Below are 23,521 nucleotides of genomic sequence, written 5' to 3'. Positions count from 1 at the left end.
AGAACTCTTGATAAGATGCAAGCCCGTGCAAGGCATGCTTTCAACACAAAAGTCTCCCTCGGTCACAGATTATATGTTCTCTATATTATGAGAACAAAATAATCAAAGTCGAAATTAATAGTGACTTGAAATTCAAAAGAGAACACATTAACAAGACTTTCAGTAAAACAAAATTTCCTACCATATCCAGAGGAAATATAAAAGCAAAAAATACTATTGCCAGAGACATATAAATCCCAAATTATAAAACAAACCAAAAATACGTCTATCAGAAACAGAGCAAATGAAATAATAAAAACAGAGTACATCCTAAATCAACAAAGCCATAACATGTAGAAGTACGTACAAAGAAATAAACAAGAAACCAGGAATATAACACCAAATTATAATCACAATAGCCACTCCAACCAAAAATTAGAACCAAGAAACTTACTGAGCATTATAGCATCCACTATAGGGGAGGCCGTGCCGGCCGCCCCCAATCCGTCGCCGCCCCGCCGATCTATAGTGCATGGTGCGTCCGCCCCGAGGCGGACGCCTTTTTTGGGGCTGAAGGCCCTCCGGCGAGAATGGTGCGAGGACGCGCCGGTCTATAGTGCGCCGGTCATCGGCGCGACGGCCGCCTCCGGAAATGTATATATATATTTTTATAATTATTTTCGAAAATTTCTTTATAAATACCACTCCTCCCCCACTCATTTTACACCATTTTCAAACACTCTCCATTAATTCACACTCTACACTTTCACTCTAAAAAAATGCACGGTGAAGACGACGAATCACCCGGCACTGACGAATCGGGATATGACGGCTATCCTTCCCAGCCGTGGGGTTGGAGCCAAACTCCCCCTCCGTGGGGATCGAGTCCAACTCCTCCTCCATCTCAGCCGTGGAGGTCGAGTCCCACGCCCCAACCTTTTCAGAGGAATTTGAGTCTCTCGGCGTTTGGAGATTACAGACCCAACCTGGACGCGCTTAACCATCCGCGGACGGAGACCCCTTTCCATTCCAGCCAATCTCCTTTCACCGATGCAGATCAAGACGCACTGGAGACGATGATGGGTCTGCTCAGTCCGGGCGTCCCGGATACGCCGGCAGCACGCGTGGATATGCCCGTTCCGAAGAGAGTCGGCGGGTCCGGTGGGGCGGGTGGAAGCAGTGGCGGCGGGAGAGGCGGCAGTGGCGGGGCCAGCTCGGGTAGCGGCGGTGGCGGCAGCGAGGCAGCGGCGCCGGCAGCCAGTGGTGGACGGGCCACGCACTACACCCAAGCGGAGTCCATTGCTGTGGCGCGGGCGTGAGCACCGATCAGACCGAGGGGAGCTTTTGGAAGCGTGTCCTGTTGGCATACAACGAGTTTAAACCTCGAGGCGCCAAACCGCGTGACGGGGAACAGCTCCGCAAAAAGTGGTCTAGGATTCTACATGCCACCAAGCGGTTCGCGGGCGTATAAGAGAAAAACCTGCTCAGTGCTGAGAGTGGCCGAAGCGAAGCCGACGTGAAGGCGCTGTCTATGACCCAATTCAACACGGAAGGCTGGCCGAAGTTCACCATGTGGGAGGAGTATCTTGTTCTCGAGCACTGTCCGAAATTCAATGTCATCTGTGTGCAAGAGCGAGCAGAAGCTCCTGGGGCGAAGCGTACTAGAGCTGGGGACCACAGCAGCGGCAGCGGCTCTCAATCATTCGACCTCAACGACGAGCAAACCAAAGAGCCCTCCGCTACACACTCTAGGCGCCCACGCCCTCCAGGACAACATGCATCTATCCGAAGCTCTAGAGTGGCTGGAAGTTCCTCCCGCATATCGTCGGGCGCGTCTGGATTGCGCATCCCGCGGGCGTGAGCACCGATCAGACCGAGGGGAGCTTTTGGAAGCGTGTCCTGTTGGCATACAACGAGTTCAAACCTTGAGGCGCCAAACCGCGTGACGGGGAACAGCTCCGCAAAAAGTGGTCTAGGATTCTACATGCCACCAAGCGGTTCGCGGGCGTATAAGAGAAAAACCTGCTCAGTGCTGAGAGTGGCCGAAGCGAAGCCGACGTGAAGGCGCTGTCTATGACCCAATTCAACACGGAAGGCTGGCCGAAGTTCACCATGTGGGAGGAGTATCTTGTTCTCGAGCACTGTCCGAAATTCAATGTCATCTGTGTGCAAGAGCGGGCAGGAGCTCCTGGGGCGAAGCGTACTAGACACAACATAGCTGGGGACCACAGCAGCGGCAGCGGCTCTCAATCATTCGACCTCAACGACGAGCAAACCAAAGAGCCCTCCGCTACACACTCTAGGCGCCCACGCCCTCCAGGACAACATGCATCTATCCGAAGCTCTAGAGTGGCTGGAAGTTCCTCCCGCATATCGTCGGGCGCGTCTGGATTGCGCATCCCGCAGCCCCCCCCCCCGCATACCGAACCCATGGCCCCTGGTCCCCATGAGGTCTTAAGGGAGAACCTAGATGTGCAGTTGATGAAACAACTGCATGAAAACTGTCGTTTCTACAAGACCGCAACCGACCCGGTCATCAAGGGTATATACTGGAAACTCATAAGTCGGATCCAGCGCCCGCTAGGCTTGTCTGATGAGGATTTGGCAGGGCCGGCCAGCGGCAGCGGGGGAGGCGGCGGAGAAGAGGAGGAGGAATCCGACTCCGCCACCGAGTAGACGGTGGCGGCGTTTTTAGTTGTATTGTTTTTAAATGTTCGTTGTATAATTTTACCGTTTCTAATACAACGAATATTCGGTCTTAATTGCCTCATTTTCTAATTATTTACATTCCGATAATTTTAATTATAATTGATTTAAAATAAACGAAAAAAAATAAAATGAAAAGTGACTAAAATTTTTGGGGCTATTGGAAGTGTCCACCTTATACTTTTTTTGTGGGCGCGGACCAATAAACTAGGACTATGGATAAAAAAGGGGCGGGGCTATTGGAAGTGTCCTGCTCTTATACCTACTATTTTGGAGGCGGGGGTGAACGACTGCATGTTTACATATAAGTAAATTCCACAGAAACTATGTAGAGAGTAAAAAATGCTAGAAATAAAGAATAATAATGACCTGTTGTATCTATCATTGGCAGGGCTTTCTGCTCTGCCATATTGAGGACTGCCCCTTGGTTCTGATCTAGAATTTGGTACAGATCCATGTCCATAGTCAGGGCTACCCCTATCTCTTTGATAGGGACTTGTCACGTCCTCTTCCATCATGGCTGTGCCCATTTCTTTTGTCATCATCGTCCCGGATTGCATATTCAACTCGATCCATGAACTTGCTGCAAAGTAGGGTAGGGTAGGGTAGTTTTCCCATTCAGCTTCAAGAAACTAAGATATGGGGTTTCAATATACGGTAGCTTAAATAGCCTTATTCAACTCCTCAAACAAGTGTCATTCTCTTTTGTGTATGTTTAGTTGGCTTAGTGGACCATAGTAACACACCTACAACAACTAGACAATAGCCATTTATTACGGACCTTAGGTGAGTCTCCTCTAATGCTCGGCTTACATCTTCCTGCAGCTCATACTGCACAAACGCAAAGTTCCTTCTGATATCTTCCCATAATGCTCAAAATATTTTTCAATGTCCCTGGTCCTAGTATTAATGACAAATAACGTTTTAGAAGGTCGTGCACTGGAAGAAGATTTTCTGGTGCTATCAGCCCTTGTGCTGCAGATGAATTAATTATGTCATGAAAAGGGATCCTTAAATTCTTAAATAAATAGAAAAACAGACACACCTTGGTCCACTCACCACGAATTCTGCATCCCGCGCATCCCCTCTGAATCCTCGTTTTCTAGTTTTGACTTTATTTACATTTCACTTTGTTATACATTAATTTTATTTACCAGTGAATTCTAAATTGTGAAGAACATGAATTATGATCCAACTTTATACTAGCAACAAAACTAAGATTTCCAATTAAATAAGCGTTGATCAAGCACAAATTCTGTTAGGGTTACAAATTGCTGAGTCATGCTCATAAACCTTGCAAAGTATCAAATCATATCTACTTAATATGGTTGTGGGTTCGACTTTTCTTTCATTTTCTTTTCTTTTAGATATTCTATTGGAATTCTGAGGATTTGATTTTTAGATTTAAGAGTCTTTCTCTCTCTTTTGGATACATCGAATTGGTTTTGTTTTTGGTGGAATCGAATAAATAAATTCGACGCATTTTCCGCGAATCTACTTGTTATATTTAATAAATAAAATCATAAATATTAAACTCGTGGGTAAAAGAAGATATATGGTGGAGCCAGTTGACATGAGTGAGACTGAGTGGAGCCTTTGAAATTCAGCCAACAGTCTTCTTTGACCATACCTTCTTTTGTTGGGTTTCATCTTAAAAAATGAAGTGATTACTAGTGAAGAAAGAATTTTTATTTAGGTTTAGTAATTACTATAACATTTAATAATATATAAAGATTGTGATGATTTTTGTATTTAAATATTACTCCATAATAGTAGTAGGAGTATGTGTGTTCGTTTTATGAATTCAACATGACTTAAGTCCCATTAACTTGATTGGGTACTTAATTTTGGACAATGCCTCGAAGAATTAATATTAGTGCTACTCCATAAATCTTATCTCCCATGTGATAAAATTAATTTTTAGATAATTTGCATCAATTTAATTTTGCACGAAATTTGTGCAAAGATCGCTCAAATGTCACATGCACTAATACACTATGCTAACATTTTCGAGAAAAAGAAGTACTCCCTAGATTTAACTTAGCTACATATATGATTATGTAAGAGAGCAAAATTGTAGTGTAAATGTGTGTGACGTTTAATTTATGAGTCACATGTTTTATGCCTGATGTTAAGATGTTCTTTTTAATCCTCCACTACACAAAATATTTAACTATTTGTATGTGGACATGTTTACCTAATTAACAAAAGTGGACATATTTACCTAATTAACAAAAGGCACAGAAAAGTAGTCTCATATCAATAATACTCTCTCTTTTGGGGAAAGAAAAAAAACAAGCCTCTAGTCTTTTGAAGAAATAAACACTGATTTTGAACGTACAAGAGCATCCACAGTAGGGGCTGACACCCCGGCGGACAAGCCTAAGGGCATCCCAAAAACACCTCCTATCACGTCATAAGGACATCCCACTGCACAATAGCGGACAAGCACTAGAACATCCCGACGGACAATCACAATAATAAAAATTCACAAATACGAAATTAACAATTTGACACGAATACGAAGAAAATGCAACCATTTTATTTCCAAAAAAAACACATACATATTTAAATTTAAAAAAATACATAGTTTAACACAAACAAAAAACCATCATAAATACGGAATTAAAAATTCGACACGAATACGGATGGAGAAAGTGAAATAATAATTTCATTAAATAAAAAAAATTAACATAGTACAATTAAAAAAACGATTCAAACAAAGTACATTAGTATGTCTTGAATCTGTATAGTTTGCCGCTAGCCGAACGAATGATATGTTTTTTTTAAGCCTTCATTTTCGACGATCATGTTGTGCATGATAATACATGCGTTAGTCGGTCTCTCGTCCGTGGTGCAAATGAAACGAAGTGCAACGAGCCATATACATAGAGTTTTGAAAAAAAAATGAAAATTGGGATGTTTGTCGGGCGTCCGTCGAGTCACCGCAATAGCGGACGAGACGACGGACATCCCGACGGACGTCCGCGGACGACCTCTTATCTGTCCCAGATGTCCGTCGAGCTGATGTCCGCCCCAATAGTGGATGTTCCAATGGACGACCCGCTCGCCGGTCGGACGTCCGCCGAAACGTCCACTATTGTCGATGCTCTAAGATAAATGTCAAGTAACTTCACTTCACTTTCAAGATCAAATATTTATTCTTGCTACCCATAAAATTTGATTGAAATAATAAAAAATACTCCTAATTTCTTCTGAAAATGATTAAAAACAAAACAATAAAATACGTGTTTAGTTTATTTTTAGCTAGTCGAGTCGACTTAGCCTTGATTGGTTAAAATATTAAAACCAATTTTCTTAATCAACTAGTTCAAACGATAATTAGTTATGACCGGACCCTTAACAACTCTTCTTACACCTTACATTATTCAATACTACTATCCTTCTAGAATTCCTTCTCTAGTCAACCAAAATATCCCTTTTTATTTAATAACATATTCATCCAATAGATACTATTTCAACGATTATCGCATTATCATAACATACTACACTCGTTAATGAAAAATAATTTTATTTTTTATTTTTGGATCATCCACTAAAATTAGTATATTTATAGTAATTTTTTTCTTTCTAATAATGTGGCCAGGTCCCATTTTTCACTATCAACACTTCAACCATTTTTTTCTCTATCTCTTTTATTTTATAAATTTATTTTAAAACTCGTATCGTCGATTACCAAAACTATTTTTTGTTGACGAATATAATATTATGCACTTCCTCCGTCCTATAAGAATATGCACTATTTCATTTTTAGTATGTTCCATAAGAATATGCACTTTCTAATTTTAGAAAGTCTTTTCTCTCTAATGAGGTGAGAACTTGATCTCCACTAACAATACTTTAATTATTTTTCTCTCTAAGTCTCTCTTACTTTTCCAATTTTACATTAAAAACCTGTATCGAACCCAAAATTCATATTCTTAGTATTAATTTAATATAAAATGCAATTAATCGAAGCGAAACTTTTGAAGGATCGCGAGACAATGCACAACATTGTCAAAATCCACAAAATAATTTACGTATGAATTAATTGACTTAAAATAAAGCATAATTGACTTAAAGATGTGTCGAGTCACAAATTGTATGTTATTAACTTGATCGTACATGCATGTAGTACTAGATTATAATCCTCGTGCTCTTTTTATTAAAATGACTCATTCTCCATTAAATCTATTCCTATGTAATTAAATACGAATGGAACCTTTCACAAACTAAAAATGCATAAATATTTAACACAATTCGGAGACAAATTACATTCTAGCTAGAAACTCCTTATAATATTTTATTTATAAGGCGGATTCAATATAAGTTTCGAACAATTAAATTAATTATTTATCATTGGGAAGTGGACTATTTTAGCATCAATTGCTTGTCTTTAACCTATGTCATCTAATGTTAATTATATTTACCAGTGGCCAACCTAACAGAAATTAAAGAGAAGTCATTTCGTTAATAATATCAAATACCAACAATCAAGTGATAAAAACAGAAGTGTCCATATAGAGAAAATATTTCCCATTGAATTTCGGGTACTACGAATTTGCGATACATTTTCAAATCCTTGCTTTATCCGACATTATTGAAAGAAAATTAAATAAAATGAAATTAAAGTTGTCATTTTCAATCAATAAGAAGACAAATTCATAAGATAGGAATTGCAGAAAAAAAATGATTATAAATGACATGTGAACACTGGATGTGGCTGGATCGAATAAAGTTGCATTTTTATAAAAGTAACTACTACTATTAAATATCTAATCTATAATAATAATAGCATCCACTAACCAAAGCTTCCAATAATTCACTGAGTAAAGAAAAGTGGTATCTTTGGTGCCTTTTTCTCTCTTTCTATTTCATTATATACGCATCCTTTATGCGTATAATATAAGTTTACCGCACAAATTTTGTAAAAAAAATTATAATCAAGATTATCTATTTTAATAGGCTATAATGTTTGTTTATTAATTCCACGCGAATTCTGATAGTCAAAATTAACTATAATTTCTTTTTCTTCTCTTCGAAGTTTGGTTTATATGCTCAGGTTCAAGCTTATCTCACACACTAATGTTGGAGTGAATATATCACTTTCATATATGAGTGACATTTTTTCTAATGCATAATTGACACTATTAGTCTTACAAAAAAAACTCTCTGTCCTTTTATGATTTTATCCTAAATGCCACTTTTTTCTAATAAAAAGTTCAAAACTTCCAGAAACATTTCTATAAAACTTTAAAAATATTTCTTAAAATGTGCATGAAATAATGGCAAACACAAGGTTACGTTCATATGTTTGTGTCTCACCAATGTGATTTATTATGTTGGAATGGTACGTAAATACTAGTATCATTTATATCTATCCAATATATATAGTTCAAGAATTCTATTCATTTAAATAGAGTAGTTCTTTGTCTAGAAAGAAAAACTAGCCCTTTTCTTTATTCTTAATTAGGGATAAAAGTCTTATGCTAGATTACTGGCGTAAAATAATGAATGACTCCTATTTCCACAATAAGAGTGACTCATATTTTAGGACGAGGGGAGGGGAGTACTTATTATGCTACTACCTTCTTCCTCTTGTAAAAATAGTTTGATTAAGAGGTAAAAGCTATAATTGAGATTTCAATTTTGGAGGAAAAGAGTGGATGAACACTGTTACACTACGTAATGTATTCTCATCAGTTTAATTAGTCATTGACTGATAAAAATAACCTACTAATTTTTTTAAGAAACTATGATTTTTCGTTGTCTCTAGACAAGCATCAAACAAATTAACGAAACAACCCTTCCACAATACAAATGTATGATGTGCGCATATAATAAATTATTTTTGTGATTTCATGTGCAAGAATAATTAATATCAGTATCTGTGCCTGGTCTTCACTAGTGTTCAAGAATTTTTTTTATTCTATTGGTGGTCCTGAGATGTAAAGATAAGCTTTTTTAAAGTATTTATAGCGTATAGGCTATTTTTTTAATTATCTAAGAAGATAAGCATTGTTAGTAAAGAAACTTAATTATGCCTTATTGATGGCAATGTCGGAATCCGAAATCAAATAAAATCGATGCTTGCTTATTTATACTCGTAGTATCTCAAAAGATCTACTCCTATTGTTTATGAAATTATTCTTCTATAAATGATGTTTTCAACCTTTCAACTTTCACAAGTACTCGCAATTAAAAAATAATATATTCTTATATAGTAACTTCACAACAACCAAATAGGAGTAATTAATACAGTTAATAATCACGCGTTTTGGTAATCATATTTTCGAGGTGAAAGTTTTGATTGGTCATAACGTTGGTGAAAAAGTTTTGATTCCTATAATTTCTTTACCTTCTGATCCAAAATTGTCATTCAAGTTTTACACACAGTCAATTGACTTTTGTCACATGGGTGATTTAATTTATAATATTTTAGTACGCAACGTTGTGGTTAAAGACATTAGGGGTACTATTGTTAATATTTTAATTATAATATCCGTGTTCCAAATTATTCATCATTTTGTATTACCATTTGCATTATGGGTATATAAAGAGGATAATATAGAAGCGATTGATAAATTTGTTTATGTCAACATATAGATAGAAATATTTAAGTGTGCAAATGTGATTATAATGAATTTTGTTTAATGCTACATAAGATTACGTCATATTTCCACATGCATAGAATTTATTTTCTGAATATATATGTTTTGTTGATTAAAATTATTGAACTATTTATTTATTCAAATTATATGATTTTTTCTTTGAAGGTCCTTATTTGCACATATATTTTCTTTTATTTATATATCTTATTCTAACTAACCCACTATTTATCCTTAACCGCTTATCTCATGTTTGTCATTTGTTTTGTTTTATTTTACTCCACTCATATCATAAATTAGTATTGCATAAAATTGTTTGCCAAACATAAATGTTACATTTCTCTTTTTGTTACTGTTTATAATATTTTTAATCCTTTATAATGTTATGAATACTTATTATAATTAACACATTTTTTTAATCATAAATATTATTAATTCTCTTTATCCTCTTTTTTTATTTTTCTTATCTTAAAATTTAACTTCATTATTTAAAAATCTTATGTCTCGTGCATAGCACGAGTGATAACACTAGTTCTAATAAATCTATCAGCCGTCTTTGTAGATTGAATTGCTAATCTTTTCTGTTCCCTCTATTCAATCATTAAATATTTCATTTATTCCTTTTTTCGTCCGCTCATAAATATTCCCTCCGTTTCAAAGTAGTGAGGCATTTATTTTCGACATAGAGATTAAGAAAAATTGTGTTAGATGTGGTAAGTAAAGGAATAATAAAGTAGGAAATAAAAAGGTAAAGAGATGAAGAGAAAATAGAGTAAGAGAGAATAAATGTGTTGACTTTTACTAAAAGGGGAAATGACTCTACTACTATGGACGTACCAAAATGGCAAAATGACTCCACTACTATGGAACGGATGGAGTAACCATTTTTCTAGTGGGGTATTTTTTTTTATAAGTGAGTCTTACAATTCAATAACTCACTTAATTCATATTTTATTATAAAATTAAGATTCCTCCGTCTCTTAAAAATAGAAACTCTTTTCTTTTTGGTCTGTTCCTAAAAATACAAATTTTCTATTTTAGGACATTTCTTTCTCTCTAATGAGGTGAGACCCATTTTATACTAACACAATTTTCTTTTTATATCTCTCTTATTTTACTAATTTTGCAATAAAGTCCATGTCATTTAAAAAATTTCTATTTGGGGGGGGGGAGTATATAAAAATAAGATATGTTTCACTAACTTTCTCTACCTCTTTGTTTATGAAGTTAAACAATTTCTTAAAATCTGAACCCGTATAAAATGAGACATTTATTGATATATTGAAGGAGTATCATATTTCCAAAAACTATTTCTAATCAAGTTATTTTGAAATCGGGCTTTGTAATATGGCTTGTGCGCGTGATACGATCATATCCCAAATAATTAGTTATCTTTGATTCACAATTTTTTTCCATATCTTTGTTTTCTTATTCAATAAGTTAGGGTAGTAGTATTCTAGTATTATAAATAGAAGAGGATATTATCATTTTAAGCCGTCAATCAATATATGAAATTATCGTGAAATTGGTTCAAATATTTGATTTACTGTGATTTACCGATCGTCCTTTTGAGTTTGAGTAGTTCTATATGCTTATCTAACGTAAAGAACAATTTTGAAAATTGTCTAACCTAATTTTGAGTTTATTAACTTAAATGGAGTATTTTATAGATACACCATTTACCAACTTATAACGGTTAGTGAATCAGATGAGATTCGGGTTGAGCATGTGATTGACCAGGATCTGGATCCGGATCCGGATCCGGACCCGGACTACTTGACTTCGTATTAGTAATAAATATTCCTCAATTAGAAAAATTCTTAGTATTGCTGCATAATTTTCTTGTGTTACGAAAGTCTATAGGAAAGTCAGCTTTGCAAATTACAAAACCCGAAAAAAAAAACTGAAAAATAGCAAGTTCCAAGCAAATTCAGGCTAGAGTGAGGCGACCAATGACTGTATTTTTATTTATAACAACTTCAAACTTTAGCTCATTCAACTTTATTTAAGTATAGTCCAAACACAAACACACACACACCCCACCAAAATCCAACTCCGATTCCAAATTTCCATATGGTCTCCACCGCCGCTGTTGCCGCCGCCGTTGTAGTCGTATTGTTGGCGGCCGCCGTGGTAGCAGACGGCAAAAAGCTGAAAACGTTCAGCGTAAGGTACAATGATTTTGATGCAGGCAGAGACAAGGACAGCTTTATTCGAGAAGGCAATTCAACAATCAACATTAACGCTCTGCAGGTAACCTTGGATACTGCTTCGTACATCTTCATCTCCAATCTCTCCGGTCGTATCCTCTTCTACAAGCCCTTTCGCCTCTGGGAAAATCCAGCTCGCCAGCCCTCTTTCAGCACCTCCTTCCTCGCCAACATTTTCCCCACAGGTAACGGAACTGAAGGTGGAGGTCTGGCCTTCGTCATTGTCCCCGACCTCGCCGGCCCGCCGCTCCAAAGCACCGGCAGGTACCTCGGACTCACCAACGCCTTCACCGACGGAAACTCCTCTAATAAATTAGTCGCCGTCGAGCTCGACACCTCCAAGCAAGACTTCGATCCGGACGACAACCACATCGGCCTCAATCTCAACGGCGTCAGATCTGTGGTGGCAAAGCCTCTGGCGCCGCACAACATCACTCTATATAATTCGCAAAACACCACTCTATCTTCTTCACCCGAACCGAAATTCCACAACGTCTGGGTCGACTACGACGGCCACCGCATCCAGGTCTACATCGCGGAGCAGTATGGGCAGAATTCCCCCACCCCGTCGAAGCCGCGCGATGCGATTATCGCGCTCGATCTGAATCTGACGGAGCACTTGAGCCAGGACTCGTATTTCGGGTTCGCGGCGTCGACGGGGGACATGACGCAGCTCAACTGTATTCTGAGGTGGAATCTGACCGTCAATCACTTGGAAGAGGATCCGAACTGGCTGGTGATCGGGCTGGGAACGGGGATTGGGGCGACGGTGGTGGTGGCGCTGGGCGCGGTGGGGTTGGTGTGCTACTGCCGGAAGCAGCGGGCGATTTCGAATCCGAATCTGGTGGGGGCGCTGCGGAGTCTGCCTGGGACGCCGCAGGAGTTTGAGTTCAAGGACTTGAAGAAGGCCACCAACAGCTTCGACGAGAGGAACAAGCTCGGCCAGGGCGGCTACGGCGAGGTTTTCCGCGGGAATCTGGCAAAGGAGAATCTCGACATCGCCGTCAAGAGATTCTCCAGAGAAAGCCTTCAAGGCCAGGACGATTTCTTGGCCGAGCTCACCATCATCAACCGTCTCCGCCACCGCCATCTCGTCAAGTTACTAGGTACGCACTAAATAGTCATATTTCCCACAATTTTTAAAATCTGAAAATTAAATATGCAATGATGTGATGTTCTGCAACTTGATTTTGTGTTTGAATAGGATTCCAAGTATGTTTATGAGATTTCTTGATATAAGTTGATGGGATTTCATCAGAAAATTAGTTTGTTTTTATGTCATTTCTGCAACCATTTTTAATGGTTAACGATAGGAATGTCTTGAATGTCAAAATTTATGAAAAGCCCATGTTGTCGTCTCTTGTCACGGTGACCAAATCCTCTGACCTCATCCAATTTTGATGAGATGAACCTTCCTTTCTTTTACTCCAAACCAAATTATTCAAAGCTAACAACGAAAGCGACTACTATTTTTCATACTCTTCAACCAACAACTATTCAAGCTCCACTTGACATTATTCCAAACGTGCATCCCCCTAAAAATTTCAACTTGCAATATATAGTGTGTTTTTTGTCATGAGTGGTGAGTCATATTTGATGGCGAAATGCTACCATAATTTTACATTGTAAAAAAAAGTAAATAATGATTGTGTTATGCTACTTATCTAGGGTGGTGCCACAAGTATGGGAAGCTATTGCTGGTGTACGAGTACATGCCCAACGGCAGCCTAGACAAGCACCTGTTCGTGGGGCGGGATGTGGAGCCGCTGGGGTGGCAAGTCCGCTACAAGATTGTATTCGGCGTGGCCTCTGCCCTGCAATACCTTCACAACGAGTACGAACAGAGGGTGGTCCACCGCGACCTCAAGGCCAGCAACATCATGCTTGACTCCAACTTCAACGCTCGTCTTGGTGATTTTGGCCTGGCCCGGGCACTAGACAACGAGAAGACATCCTACGCCGAGGCAGAGGGGGTGCTGGGCACCATGGGGTACATCGCGCCCGAGTGCTTCCACATGGGCAAGGCCACGCAGCAGTCGGACGTCTACGCGCTTGGCGCTGTGGTGCTGGAGCTCGTGTGTGGGAGGCGGCCCGGGGCCAAGATCGGCGGGTTCCAGCTGCTGGTCGATTGGGTGTGGTATCTGCATCGCGATGGGCGGCTGCAGGAGGCCGTGGACCCGAGGCTGGGGGAAGACTTTGTGGGGCCCGAGGCGGAGAGGCTGCTGCTTCTGGGGCTGGCGTGCTCGCACCCTACCGCGGCCGAGAGGCCTAAGACGCAGGCGATAGTGCAGATCATATCGGGGACGGTGGCTGCCCCCGTGGTCCCACCGTTTAAACCAGCATTCGTGTGGCCTGCAGCGGCGGGGCCCATGGGTTTGGACACGGGCTCCGCCACGGAGACCACTTCGCAATTGGGGTCCGAGTGGAGTGGGCAGTACCTTAGCAGGGAGAGCTACACTGACTCCTCCTTGGTCTAGTAGTGCATTGGATGAGCAATCTCTTTCTATCTCTTGTTTTCTTCTTTTCTTTGTTTAGCATACAAATTTGTTAGTTTAATTTGTTATTGGATGGGAAATCCCAAGATCTTCTATCCAGATAGCAGCAGTCAAAAGTTTGGATTGTGCAGTTCATGTTGTCATGTAACACGTATATTTTGACGAATGTGTATGATAAAATACCACATGTGCGTAGTTATATCTGAGCATTTAATACGAAAAAAATTATCGAAACCTTCCCACCTCTAGATAAATTTGGTGATGCCTTTATAAAACCATTGCACCATTTATTGAAAATGGATTCTTAAGTCAAATGTAACATAACGATTTTCTGTTTCTAACTACGTAACATGTCTCATTGAATATGAATTCGCTTAATTTTGTATAGCCATAAATACCTAAATCTAAGGGGGTGTCAATTCTTTAAGAATTTATAGTGAATTGAATGCTGACATATTTTTTTATCACTTCAGTGAATGCAATCACCAATAAATTAAAATGTTCCTTAATCCTTACGGAAGCAGAATATTCATGTGGATAGTTTGAGGATTAAATGAACTTGAGTGGGTCAGAACAAATAATTATATTTACAGCTTTTTAGTAGAATAATATGGGAGATAGGAAAGCGTAGAGTCCCAAATATTGGTACCAATCTCAACAATATACATACATCTCCACTATACAAAACTAGGGAGTATGGTATTCCTAATTAAACAAAAGCATTCTTGCCAGTTGCCACAACAAAATTTGAGGACATAGATTCCAGCAAGGAAGCAACGCAAACAACTATTGACAAGCTACGCAACGAAATGTATCCCTTGCTGTATTTTCCAAGAATAAATATGTCCTTAGCCGACGAGACGGGAAACTTTGGCAAAGCATTGCGTAGAGCTTAAATACCTACCTCACATAGAATGGCGATTATCTGACTTGTTTCGGGGGGTTTGTTCCTCTTGGATCTCTTCTAGCTCCTCGTCTTCGCATCTTTGACCCGCCTGCTCTTTCCAATAAGCTACCAACTTCTTCAGTCGAGCTACTTCCTTAGACGAAACATTTTTACTAGGGTCGTTCACAATTGAACGGACTCTAGATGCATACCTGAAGTACAAGGAATCATAAGTGTCAAGATTTAACTTCGCTGTGGCTTAATCAATGAAGGTGGTTTACATAAGATGAAATAAGCATGAGTTGTTAGATTGCTTTCTTTGCACGATAATATTGTCCTTAGTTAAGTAAGGCGGAAAAGCTAACTTACGTTAAAGAGTTGTAGGTCTCGTCCAGATTGGACTGTGCAGGGGACACATTGACAAACATCAATGTTTTGGCATTACCACCAAGTGAATCGCTCATCAACATGGTCAGTTTATGGTTTCTGTAAGGGATGTGTTGATTGCTGGAAGACAAAGCACCTATAACATCTCCAAGGGCTGAAAGCGATTTGTTTATACTTTGGGCTTCTTTCAACTGTTCACCAGAAGAACCTGATTTCTTCACTCGTTCAGATCCAGCAAGATCAACAAAGCTTAGCTGCATGAAGTTTAGGATGCATATTAAGGTTAGTAAAAAAAATTGATCAGTTTACACAATTAGAACAATCAGATTGATACAATCATACAATACCTTTCCTCTGGAAATTGTCTGAGTTTGAAGATTGGTGCTTTCAATTATAATGGACAAGATTAAATGTGATCTCGAACTTTGCTCGTTCATCATCGTCCCAGTTGTGTGACGCTGTTCAGATCCTCTTTCAATAATATTTCTCAATTCATCATATGATGAAATTAATAAGACCGTCGCGTTTTCGACAACAACCATTCCCTGTTAGAAAAAAACAGTACAAAATCATTAAAAAACTTCAGGATATCAACCAAGGAAACATATCTAAATGTAGCATGAAAGAAAATCATAAATTCCAAACATAAGGGGTTAAGTTTAGATTTATTTATGCATATATCAGCAATACCTTTGGATCTTTTTTAATTTCCAATTTCAAACGTTTTGCATTCTTTGGGAGCAGGAGATCTATTAGGGTATCTTGATATAACTCCACCATGTATGCCTGCATATGTTCATAAATTTATTAGACAATGATACAACAAATACAAATTGGTAATACGTGCTTCTTGCTTTTGATTTCAGATTTTGTTTTATTATTAAGAAGAAATCAGCTACAAAATCATTCCGATTATTCGAACATGAAACAATCACACAATTTGGTTCTATTAATGGAGAATATTTTGTTGAATGGAAAACTCCATCTACAAGTACAAAGTTTGTTACCTTTAGAGTAAATGAGAATTTTTTACCATCCCGCTTCATAATTCTAAAAAGTTCTGATATAGCACGTGGAGTTAGCCCAGGATTTTCTTCGGATCCATATATTGTAAATGTCTTCCCAGAACCAGTTTGCCCATATGCAAATATGCAAACGTTGTATCCATCCACAGCAGATTGTATTAGGTACTGCATTAAAGTAGAAGTCAACCATGTTAGTCAAATTAGTGAGAATGTATGTCACAACCAACCACACAAAATTCTATAAGACTTGCCTTGGTGTCCTCAAAAACATCATCTTGAGTGGCATATCCATCAAAAACTCTATCATACAAATGTTGTTTCAATCTGTCATCTTTCCATGTATGTTCTACAGTGAATTCATCAATATTTCTCAGAACATCTTTTTCTCTCTCAGATATTTCCTTATTACTGAGAGGCCTTAGTCGACAATAGACTCGAATCTTTCCTTTCATATCTGGATAATAAGAGAAGTGTCAAAGCATAGTCGTTGACAAAATAAGGAAATTGGAAAAGGACATTCCTAATACCATAGACATTTTGACACCAAAGAAAGACCACTAAACTTTGAAACAAAACTAGATATCTTTTTTCTTATATTAACATGCTCAAGTTCCTTTTTTGGGTTCTGGGATGTTATAGTTTCATCTAAGATGTAGCAATTTTCCCTCTGAAAATATTGTATCGTTAAACTAATGTATGAACTATGAAGCCAACTAATTCTCGAATCTGAGACTTTATAGGCAGAAGAGTAATGACACTAAAAACTATACATTTTTAAGTTTAATATTAAATCCAAGCACAAAACGGACCAGGATAGGAATATCATTATATAGGGGGATTATATGGGTGTGCATGGTTGAATATTATTCCTCTAACGGAAACATGCCAGAGGACAGAATCAAGAATAGCTAGAGTGTCAGTGGTACCTTCAATCGTGTTGAAATATCTTTTTCTCATAATTTGTTCTTCCTTATAAAGTGCCTCCATCTCAGCCAATTGAGTTCCTTGCATCTTCAAAATTGCAGCAGTTTGCTCATTTTTTCTGTCAATATCCTGCTTAAGGAACCAACCATTAAACGTAATGTAACATTATAGTCTATTATCTTTTGAACAATGCAACACTAATATCGACTCATAAAAATACCTCTCATGCACACATAACAAGTCTCAGAATTTAAATAAAGGAAAAAACTGGTAACATGAAGATCCCACCTCTTTCATTTCTCTAAGTTCTTCCAATTCTCTGAGATTATTTTGCACTGCAGAGATCTCTGTATCCTTAAGGGAAAGAGCTGACTTCGCTGCAACCAAATTTTGCGTGGCCACTTCCAGTTCCCTTTCAAGCTCCGAAACACGAAGCTTCAAGCTCTTTCGTTCTTGTTCAAAGTTACCCTCAAAAATAGCAATCTGCATTTAAAGTGTCACAACAGTTAGGTCATTTAAGCTATAAAGAGTTGTCCAAATAATGAAAACTACGGTATCGTTACCTCATCAGCATTCTTCTTATGAATCCTTGAAAGTTTCTCTTCAAGAGATGCTCTTTCACTCGCAAGTTTTCTATTGGTTTCTTCTGCATCATGCAACTCAGTTGTGCGTGCTTTCAAATCATCTTGAATCTTATGCAAGACCTGTGCATAAAAATCAAAACAAGATGGTCAATATTGAAGAATAAATCAAATGCAGCAAATTGGATTGACCAATTAATTGAAGTGAATAAGATAACATGTAATCACAACACTTTTAGGGTGTGTTCTCTTTGAAGGAAAAGGGTGGGAAACATATATTTTCACTCATTTTCCACTCTTTTCACATGTTCCCTAGGATAGAAAACAAATCCCCGGGCAGCCCCTTTTCCCTCTTCTTGTTCACTCCGATTCCTAATAATATTATTATTATCATAGGTATTAGTGTGATAAAAATTTCCCTCCTTTTCATATGATAAATTTGCAGCCAAAAAGAACACTCTTAGGGGATAAAAGATATTGAAAAGCCACGCATATATACCTGATTATTTGTTTCAAGCAACTCTTTCCTCGTATTATTTTCCGCCCCTTGGCTATTCAGCTTTGCCAACTTCACCTCAATCTTCTGTTTCTCCAATAAAGCAGCCTACAGGCAATTGGAGGATGAGATTAGGCAAACATCAATGGGGATTGAGCACATTCTTCTCAAAGATTCTTACCTGAATTGCTGAATCTTTGTCATCACACAAGTTTCTCAGTTTGTCACGTTCACAGATGATTTCTTCTAAATAATTTTTCTCAGACCTTAGTCTGCCTTTCAGACCCTCCAAATCTTCTTTCATCTCCAATTCTTGCTTTTGCATTTCATGCAGATCCTTTTGCAACTGAAAACCAAAAGTATGAACTGTCTGAGTTTGAAGAGGAATATAGGATACTTCGTAAAATACGATAGCAATGAGTAACATAGTGTTAGTTAAGCAGAGATTTCAAGAAAAAACTAGCAGAAGTTAGTCGTGGGAACAATCACAGTCAATATTTTAGAGTTGACTAGCAATTACTTAAGACATTCACAAACTCACTTGATTAACTTTATTCTCAGATTCTTGAAGAGATCTTGACAATTCCAGAACACGCTTCTCATTTGCGTCCAAAGGAGGTCGAACATTATTAGAAGGGCTTCCATTGACCGAACCATTAACTGAACCATTAGCAACTGCACGTGCTTTGGAGTACCGACGAAGCATCACATCATTTATATGTGTTTGAAGGGCAACGCAGATTTCCTCCCCCTGATTCGATAAGATTGACAGAGATAATTGAGTAACAACACAAAGGAATACAAAGAACAAAATATATGAACAAAAATCGCAAACAGCTGACCTGCTTAGTTTCAAATTGAAATATATGAAGGACACCAGCAACTCTCATCTTAAAAAATACAGCAGTATTACTGCTTCCAAATTGCATTATATCCCTTAACTCAGCCGAGTGTAGATACTCCTTTGGCACAGGACGGAAGAAATGAACCTTTGGGGAAACAAGCAAACATAGTAAGGCATCGGATCATCTTGTGGTATTAAATGCCATTTTGAAATAGGAATCAGACTTGTGGTATTAAATACCATTAGAAATCAGACTTACCCCACGCTTATTAATGCCTAGAATAATTTTCCCTGGCAGGAGCCCAACAGGATCATCAATCTTACGGACAGCAAAGAACACTGAGTTCCCATAAGGAAGTGTTCTCAGGATCCGCAAAAATTGTTGTCTAGCATCATCTTTTGTCAAATTTTCCTGAAGTTTGACACAATTTAGAACATTATAAACACCATTTATATGGTATTTAAAAGTATAATCTTATACCCCTAAATACCTATAGCATGAATGTAAAGTAAAGTAAATAAAGAATATTGTAAAGGATTTGAATAATACGGAGATACTACGTGGCAGAGAATGAAGTTACGCAAGCTATTGATAAGTAGAAAAAATTATAAGCATATTTTTGTCCATTTTATACTAGAAATGCCTAGAGTTACCCAATTCTTTGTAAATATAGAAAAGCGTAATGATGTTTAAGAAAAGACAATATTTACTGGTAGTCAAGAAAAATGAAATTAAAATAATTTTTCTCACCATGGAACCATAACGGGAAAGAACATCAAGCTCCCAGTCTCTCTTGGCTCGAGTAATGGCGAGTTGTCTTGGGAGAAATCTTTCCAAAAGCGATGTCCAATCTCTGGATATGTGAATAAACAAACAAAAAGAAAAAAATTAAGCAACAAGTGTCACCATATCTTACAAGATAACAAGTTAAATAACGATAAATAAACAAGTTGAAGATTAAATCAAGAAACATTAAAAACACAAAGTCAAAGGGAAAGAGAAACAGAGTCAGGCCACTGACGTGCATGTTTCAGGAGAAACAACATATCCAATTTCAACAAGAATTTGCAAAGCAGATAGCTGTGCAGCATCATCTCTTCCCACAGGATAATTGCCTATTACATAATCATGTTGTAGCTGTAGAAAGGAACAAAGAATGTCAGAGGAAGATATTTCCAAGAAATAGTTAGCATTAGACTTGAAATTGAGCCAATCAGGTTCAACATAAGAAGCAAGTGAATTGGCAATAAAAAATCATATATAAAAATATAATAAAATTTAGAAAGAAAGGTACGAGGAGAGGGGACATACTTGGACATATGATAATTGCACAAACATTGGGTCTGTAATAGCTTCATCTGACTCCCGAAATAGCTTCTTTTTTAGTATGAGTTTGCACTGTAAAATTTCCCCCTTACTTCGGTCCTTTGAAGCCTTAAAGTCAGCAAGTAGATCACCAATATATTTATTATCATCCAAACCTATATACTCCTCTTCAATTATAATAGAATGGATTGTTAGTATTATGATGGATAACTAGAAGCACGTTTTTCCTTGATAATTTAAACAAATTACATCTGCATGAGTACCATTTCCAGGGTCAGCTGATTTTGAAACAACAGCCTTGCGACACTCAAACAAACTGAAGCTAGAATATGGCGATAATTTGATTATTCCAGCAAGCTCCTGTGAGTTTAAATTAACGACAAATAGTTGGTAAAGAATACATTTTGACCATAAAAAGTAAATAAATATCTCCCCATCTCTAATTCATAAGAAAATTAACCAGCTTCCAAAATCAGAACTACACTTAATAAAATATTAACTTTAAATTAAAAAAATGGACTTACATATCTGTATACTCATGTTGTATTGTATCAAGCACTACCAACTATATCTATTTTCCGTGCGCGCGTGTGTGTGAGTGTGAGAGAGAGGGAGAGAGAGGCCCAAAATATTTGTAGCTAGACAAGAAGTATCATGTACTAATAGTTTGAATATTCTGAGCAATCTTCCCATAGAGGACATACACCACGAGAGAAGCATGCAGTTGTGGCCATCTCATATGTAATCTCTTCAAATGTATGTGTACAGTGTACACATGAGGAAGTGTTATTATTACCTCAACAACATCAGCAGCAGTTGTGGCCATCTCATATGTAATCTCTTCAAATGTCTCATCCAGGAAAAAAACTATAGTTGTGAGCTTTTTCCCGGTCAGCACAGCATTAATCTCCTCGCGTCCAGGTATTGTATGCCGTGGTCCAGCCTTAACAGAACGCTTTAATGCATTCAATGTGTTCATGGCAAGGACGTGTACTTCAGAATCATTACTGGTACTGTGTGCCACAGTATGTACATACTCGGACAAATACCCACCAATTTCCTTGCAAGGGGGCATGCAGGATGCACATAAATACATCAGCTCCCATGCCCTAATTAATGAGTTCCTGTTTACAACATAGCATAAGACCAACTACAAATCAGCAAGCTACGTGGAGCAATGGGAATAAAGGAAAGTGTATCAACCAGTCTTGGCACCTAGATAAAAGCACTAGGGCGATGAGTAACAACAACTAGATTAAGAATTTGAGAACTTCAAATTGGGAATCTAAAAACAAACCTATCAGGATTATTTCTTGTCTGCTTCAACACTTGCATAAATAATTCATCTCGGAGTTCAGAACGCTTCAAAGATTGCTTGTATAGTTTGTTAACAAGCTCAATGCGTTCATCTAAGTTCATTGGAGAAACTCGATCAGAGGTATCAACCCCAATATACTTCAGGATGACTTGGAACAGCTTAACTGCTCTGCCAATAAGATCACTGTTTATTTTAAGCAGCGAAGTTGGTAAAGGTTCCTGTCAAAAAGTATATTCTACATTTAGTACACAAAATGGTAAAGATGAACATTAATATACAAACAATTTAGCTCAATACCTTCTGGAAACATAGCATATCCTCAAAGGTGAACTTTTCTCGAACTTGTGTTCCAGATGTCCTTTTAGAGAAGAAACCACGTTTTCCAGCTGAATTAAGCTGCTTCTGCATAGCCCTCAAGAATCCCTCCACCTAAATGAAGAAAAATCATTACAGACTAACGAGGTTGAATATCCACACCCAAATACAATGGGGATCATTCAATGCAATATCTGAAAAAAATAAAAAATTTAAATATTGACCTGGAACTTGTCAATCAGTGGTAAAGCACCAGCAAGTTCGGGTGGCATAGCTGAAGATAGTGTGTTCGGTGTACTGCAACTCAAATGACAAATCAGTAAGGTTGGCGTAAACGCATTGTAATCTTATAAATCTAGATTTAAATCCAACTCAGTCTCTCACTACGCACCAAAAACATATAAACGCAATTCAATAGTAGCACATGCGATAAAATCAAATAACTTACAGTACAGCAAAAGTGGAACCATCAGAGTCATAATCGTCACCGTTTGAGGTGGCAAAAGAGTTGTGTGAAGGGGTCCCCAACCCATTGCTAGAGCCAAATGAAGACCTGCTTGATCTCAAACTGTGTGCCGTATCAGTTGCCATTTCTTCTAAGCAGCACGAATGCCCAAGAGATCAATTCAAACCATAGTTCTTTCTCTTTTTTCTATTTCTCTTATCTGAATTAAATTCAATCAAGTCCTTTGGCTATCTCGGGGAAACTTTCGGTACAGCAAAGACAATTAACAATCAGCATATAAATCCCAACAATAACAATAATAAAAGCTACCGAATTAATTTTTTTTAAAGTAGACCAGGAATGAGGAACAGATTAGAACTAAGCAGAAGTAATGAATCGCATTTGCAATAAAGAATACCCTATTTAAGATCAGAATTTGATAAACCCAATCTCTGAGATCCGGCACAAATTCCAGACATAAAACAGTGGATTACCAAGGAAAATTGCAGCTGAGAAGACCGAATGAATTTACAAAAAATTAAGATCACAAAAGTTAAACTAGAATGAAGTACGGATAGACGATAGTAAGCACTAAGCGAGAACAATGGCAGCAGAAAGTGAAGGAAAAACACTCAGCAAATGCCCAAATTGAAGAAAGTTCAGTTAATGCACGAAACAAATCTAGTGAACAAGGAATAGCAATAAGTAAATCAGGGCACAGAATGTACCGCGTGAGCTAATCAATGTCTGATGAAGGAATTTCGGTTGCCCAAATCCAACTGGGGAGAGTGAAGCAAGAAGAAGCTGGGTAAAGGTTGGATTTTTAAATTTAATTTTCTTCTACGATAACATTTGTCCTTTTTAAAATTAAATTCAATTGAATATTCTTATAAAAATAGTAGTAGTACTCCTACATATTTATTCAACATTGACAATGCAATAACAATTACGATAGAGATATTCAAATTTCAAACT

General features: G+C 37.9%; 2 protein-coding genes and 1 long non-coding RNA gene across 6 annotated transcripts; 1 reads left to right on the top strand and 2 right to left on the bottom strand.

Annotated features, from left to right (window-relative positions):
• Positions 1 to 2,980: 2,980 nt before the first annotated feature.
• On the bottom strand, positions 2,981 to 3,878 carry LOC121783692. 3 transcript variants are annotated; one of them, XR_006046621.1, is made up of 3 exons: positions 3,745 to 3,878; positions 3,467 to 3,660; positions 2,981 to 3,268 (listed from the first exon to the last, which is right to left on the bottom strand). It is a non-coding gene; the product is annotated as an uncharacterized LOC121783692 (long non-coding RNA). The 3 variants fall into 3 exon arrangements; XR_006046619.1 differs by having other exon boundaries at positions 2,981 to 3,660; XR_006046620.1 differs by having other exon boundaries at positions 2,981 to 3,660; positions 3,731 to 3,864.
• Positions 3,879 to 11,163: 7,285 nt separating this feature from the next.
• LOC121785143 (probable L-type lectin-domain containing receptor kinase S.5) lies at positions 11,164 to 14,197 on the top strand. The gene is made up of 2 exons (XM_042183516.1): positions 11,164 to 12,609; positions 13,172 to 14,197. Exons 1-2 carry the CDS (start codon positions 11,367 to 11,369, stop codon positions 13,978 to 13,980), a joined length of 2,052 nt encoding a protein of 683 aa, XP_042039450.1. The 5' UTR covers positions 11,164 to 11,366; the 3' UTR covers positions 13,981 to 14,197.
• A 365-nt stretch (positions 14,198 to 14,562) lies between these two features.
• Positions 14,563 to 23,391, bottom strand: LOC121784896 (kinesin-like protein KIN-14E). 2 transcript variants are annotated; one of them, XM_042183164.1, is made up of 24 exons: positions 23,275 to 23,391; positions 22,550 to 22,808; positions 22,326 to 22,398; positions 22,084 to 22,215; positions 21,766 to 22,004; positions 21,265 to 21,592; positions 20,732 to 20,828; positions 20,454 to 20,635; positions 20,164 to 20,279; positions 19,893 to 19,995; positions 19,401 to 19,553; positions 19,140 to 19,286; positions 18,839 to 19,048; positions 18,479 to 18,643; positions 18,301 to 18,405; positions 17,784 to 17,924; positions 17,509 to 17,703; positions 17,223 to 17,349; positions 16,548 to 16,750; positions 16,279 to 16,461; positions 15,962 to 16,057; positions 15,619 to 15,816; positions 15,254 to 15,525; positions 14,563 to 15,096 (listed from the first exon to the last, which is right to left on the bottom strand). In XM_042183164.1, exons 2-24 carry the CDS (start codon positions 22,690 to 22,692, stop codon positions 14,904 to 14,906), a joined length of 3,801 nt encoding a protein of 1,266 aa, XP_042039098.1. In that variant the 5' UTR covers positions 22,693 to 22,808; positions 23,275 to 23,391; the 3' UTR covers positions 14,563 to 14,903. The 2 variants fall into 2 exon arrangements, with proteins under 2 accessions (XP_042039098.1, XP_042039096.1); XM_042183162.1 differs by having other exon boundaries at positions 22,550 to 23,347.
• Positions 23,392 to 23,521: the final 130 nt, after the last annotated feature.

This window comes from Salvia splendens, chromosome 21 (assembly GCF_004379255.2).
Source record: "Salvia splendens isolate huo1 chromosome 21, SspV2, whole genome shotgun sequence".
Taxonomy (NCBI): Eukaryota; Viridiplantae; Streptophyta; class Magnoliopsida; order Lamiales; family Lamiaceae; genus Salvia; species Salvia splendens.
The sequence above is the reverse complement of the archived record's forward strand: the minus strand, read 5'-3'. Positions and strand labels throughout refer to the sequence as shown.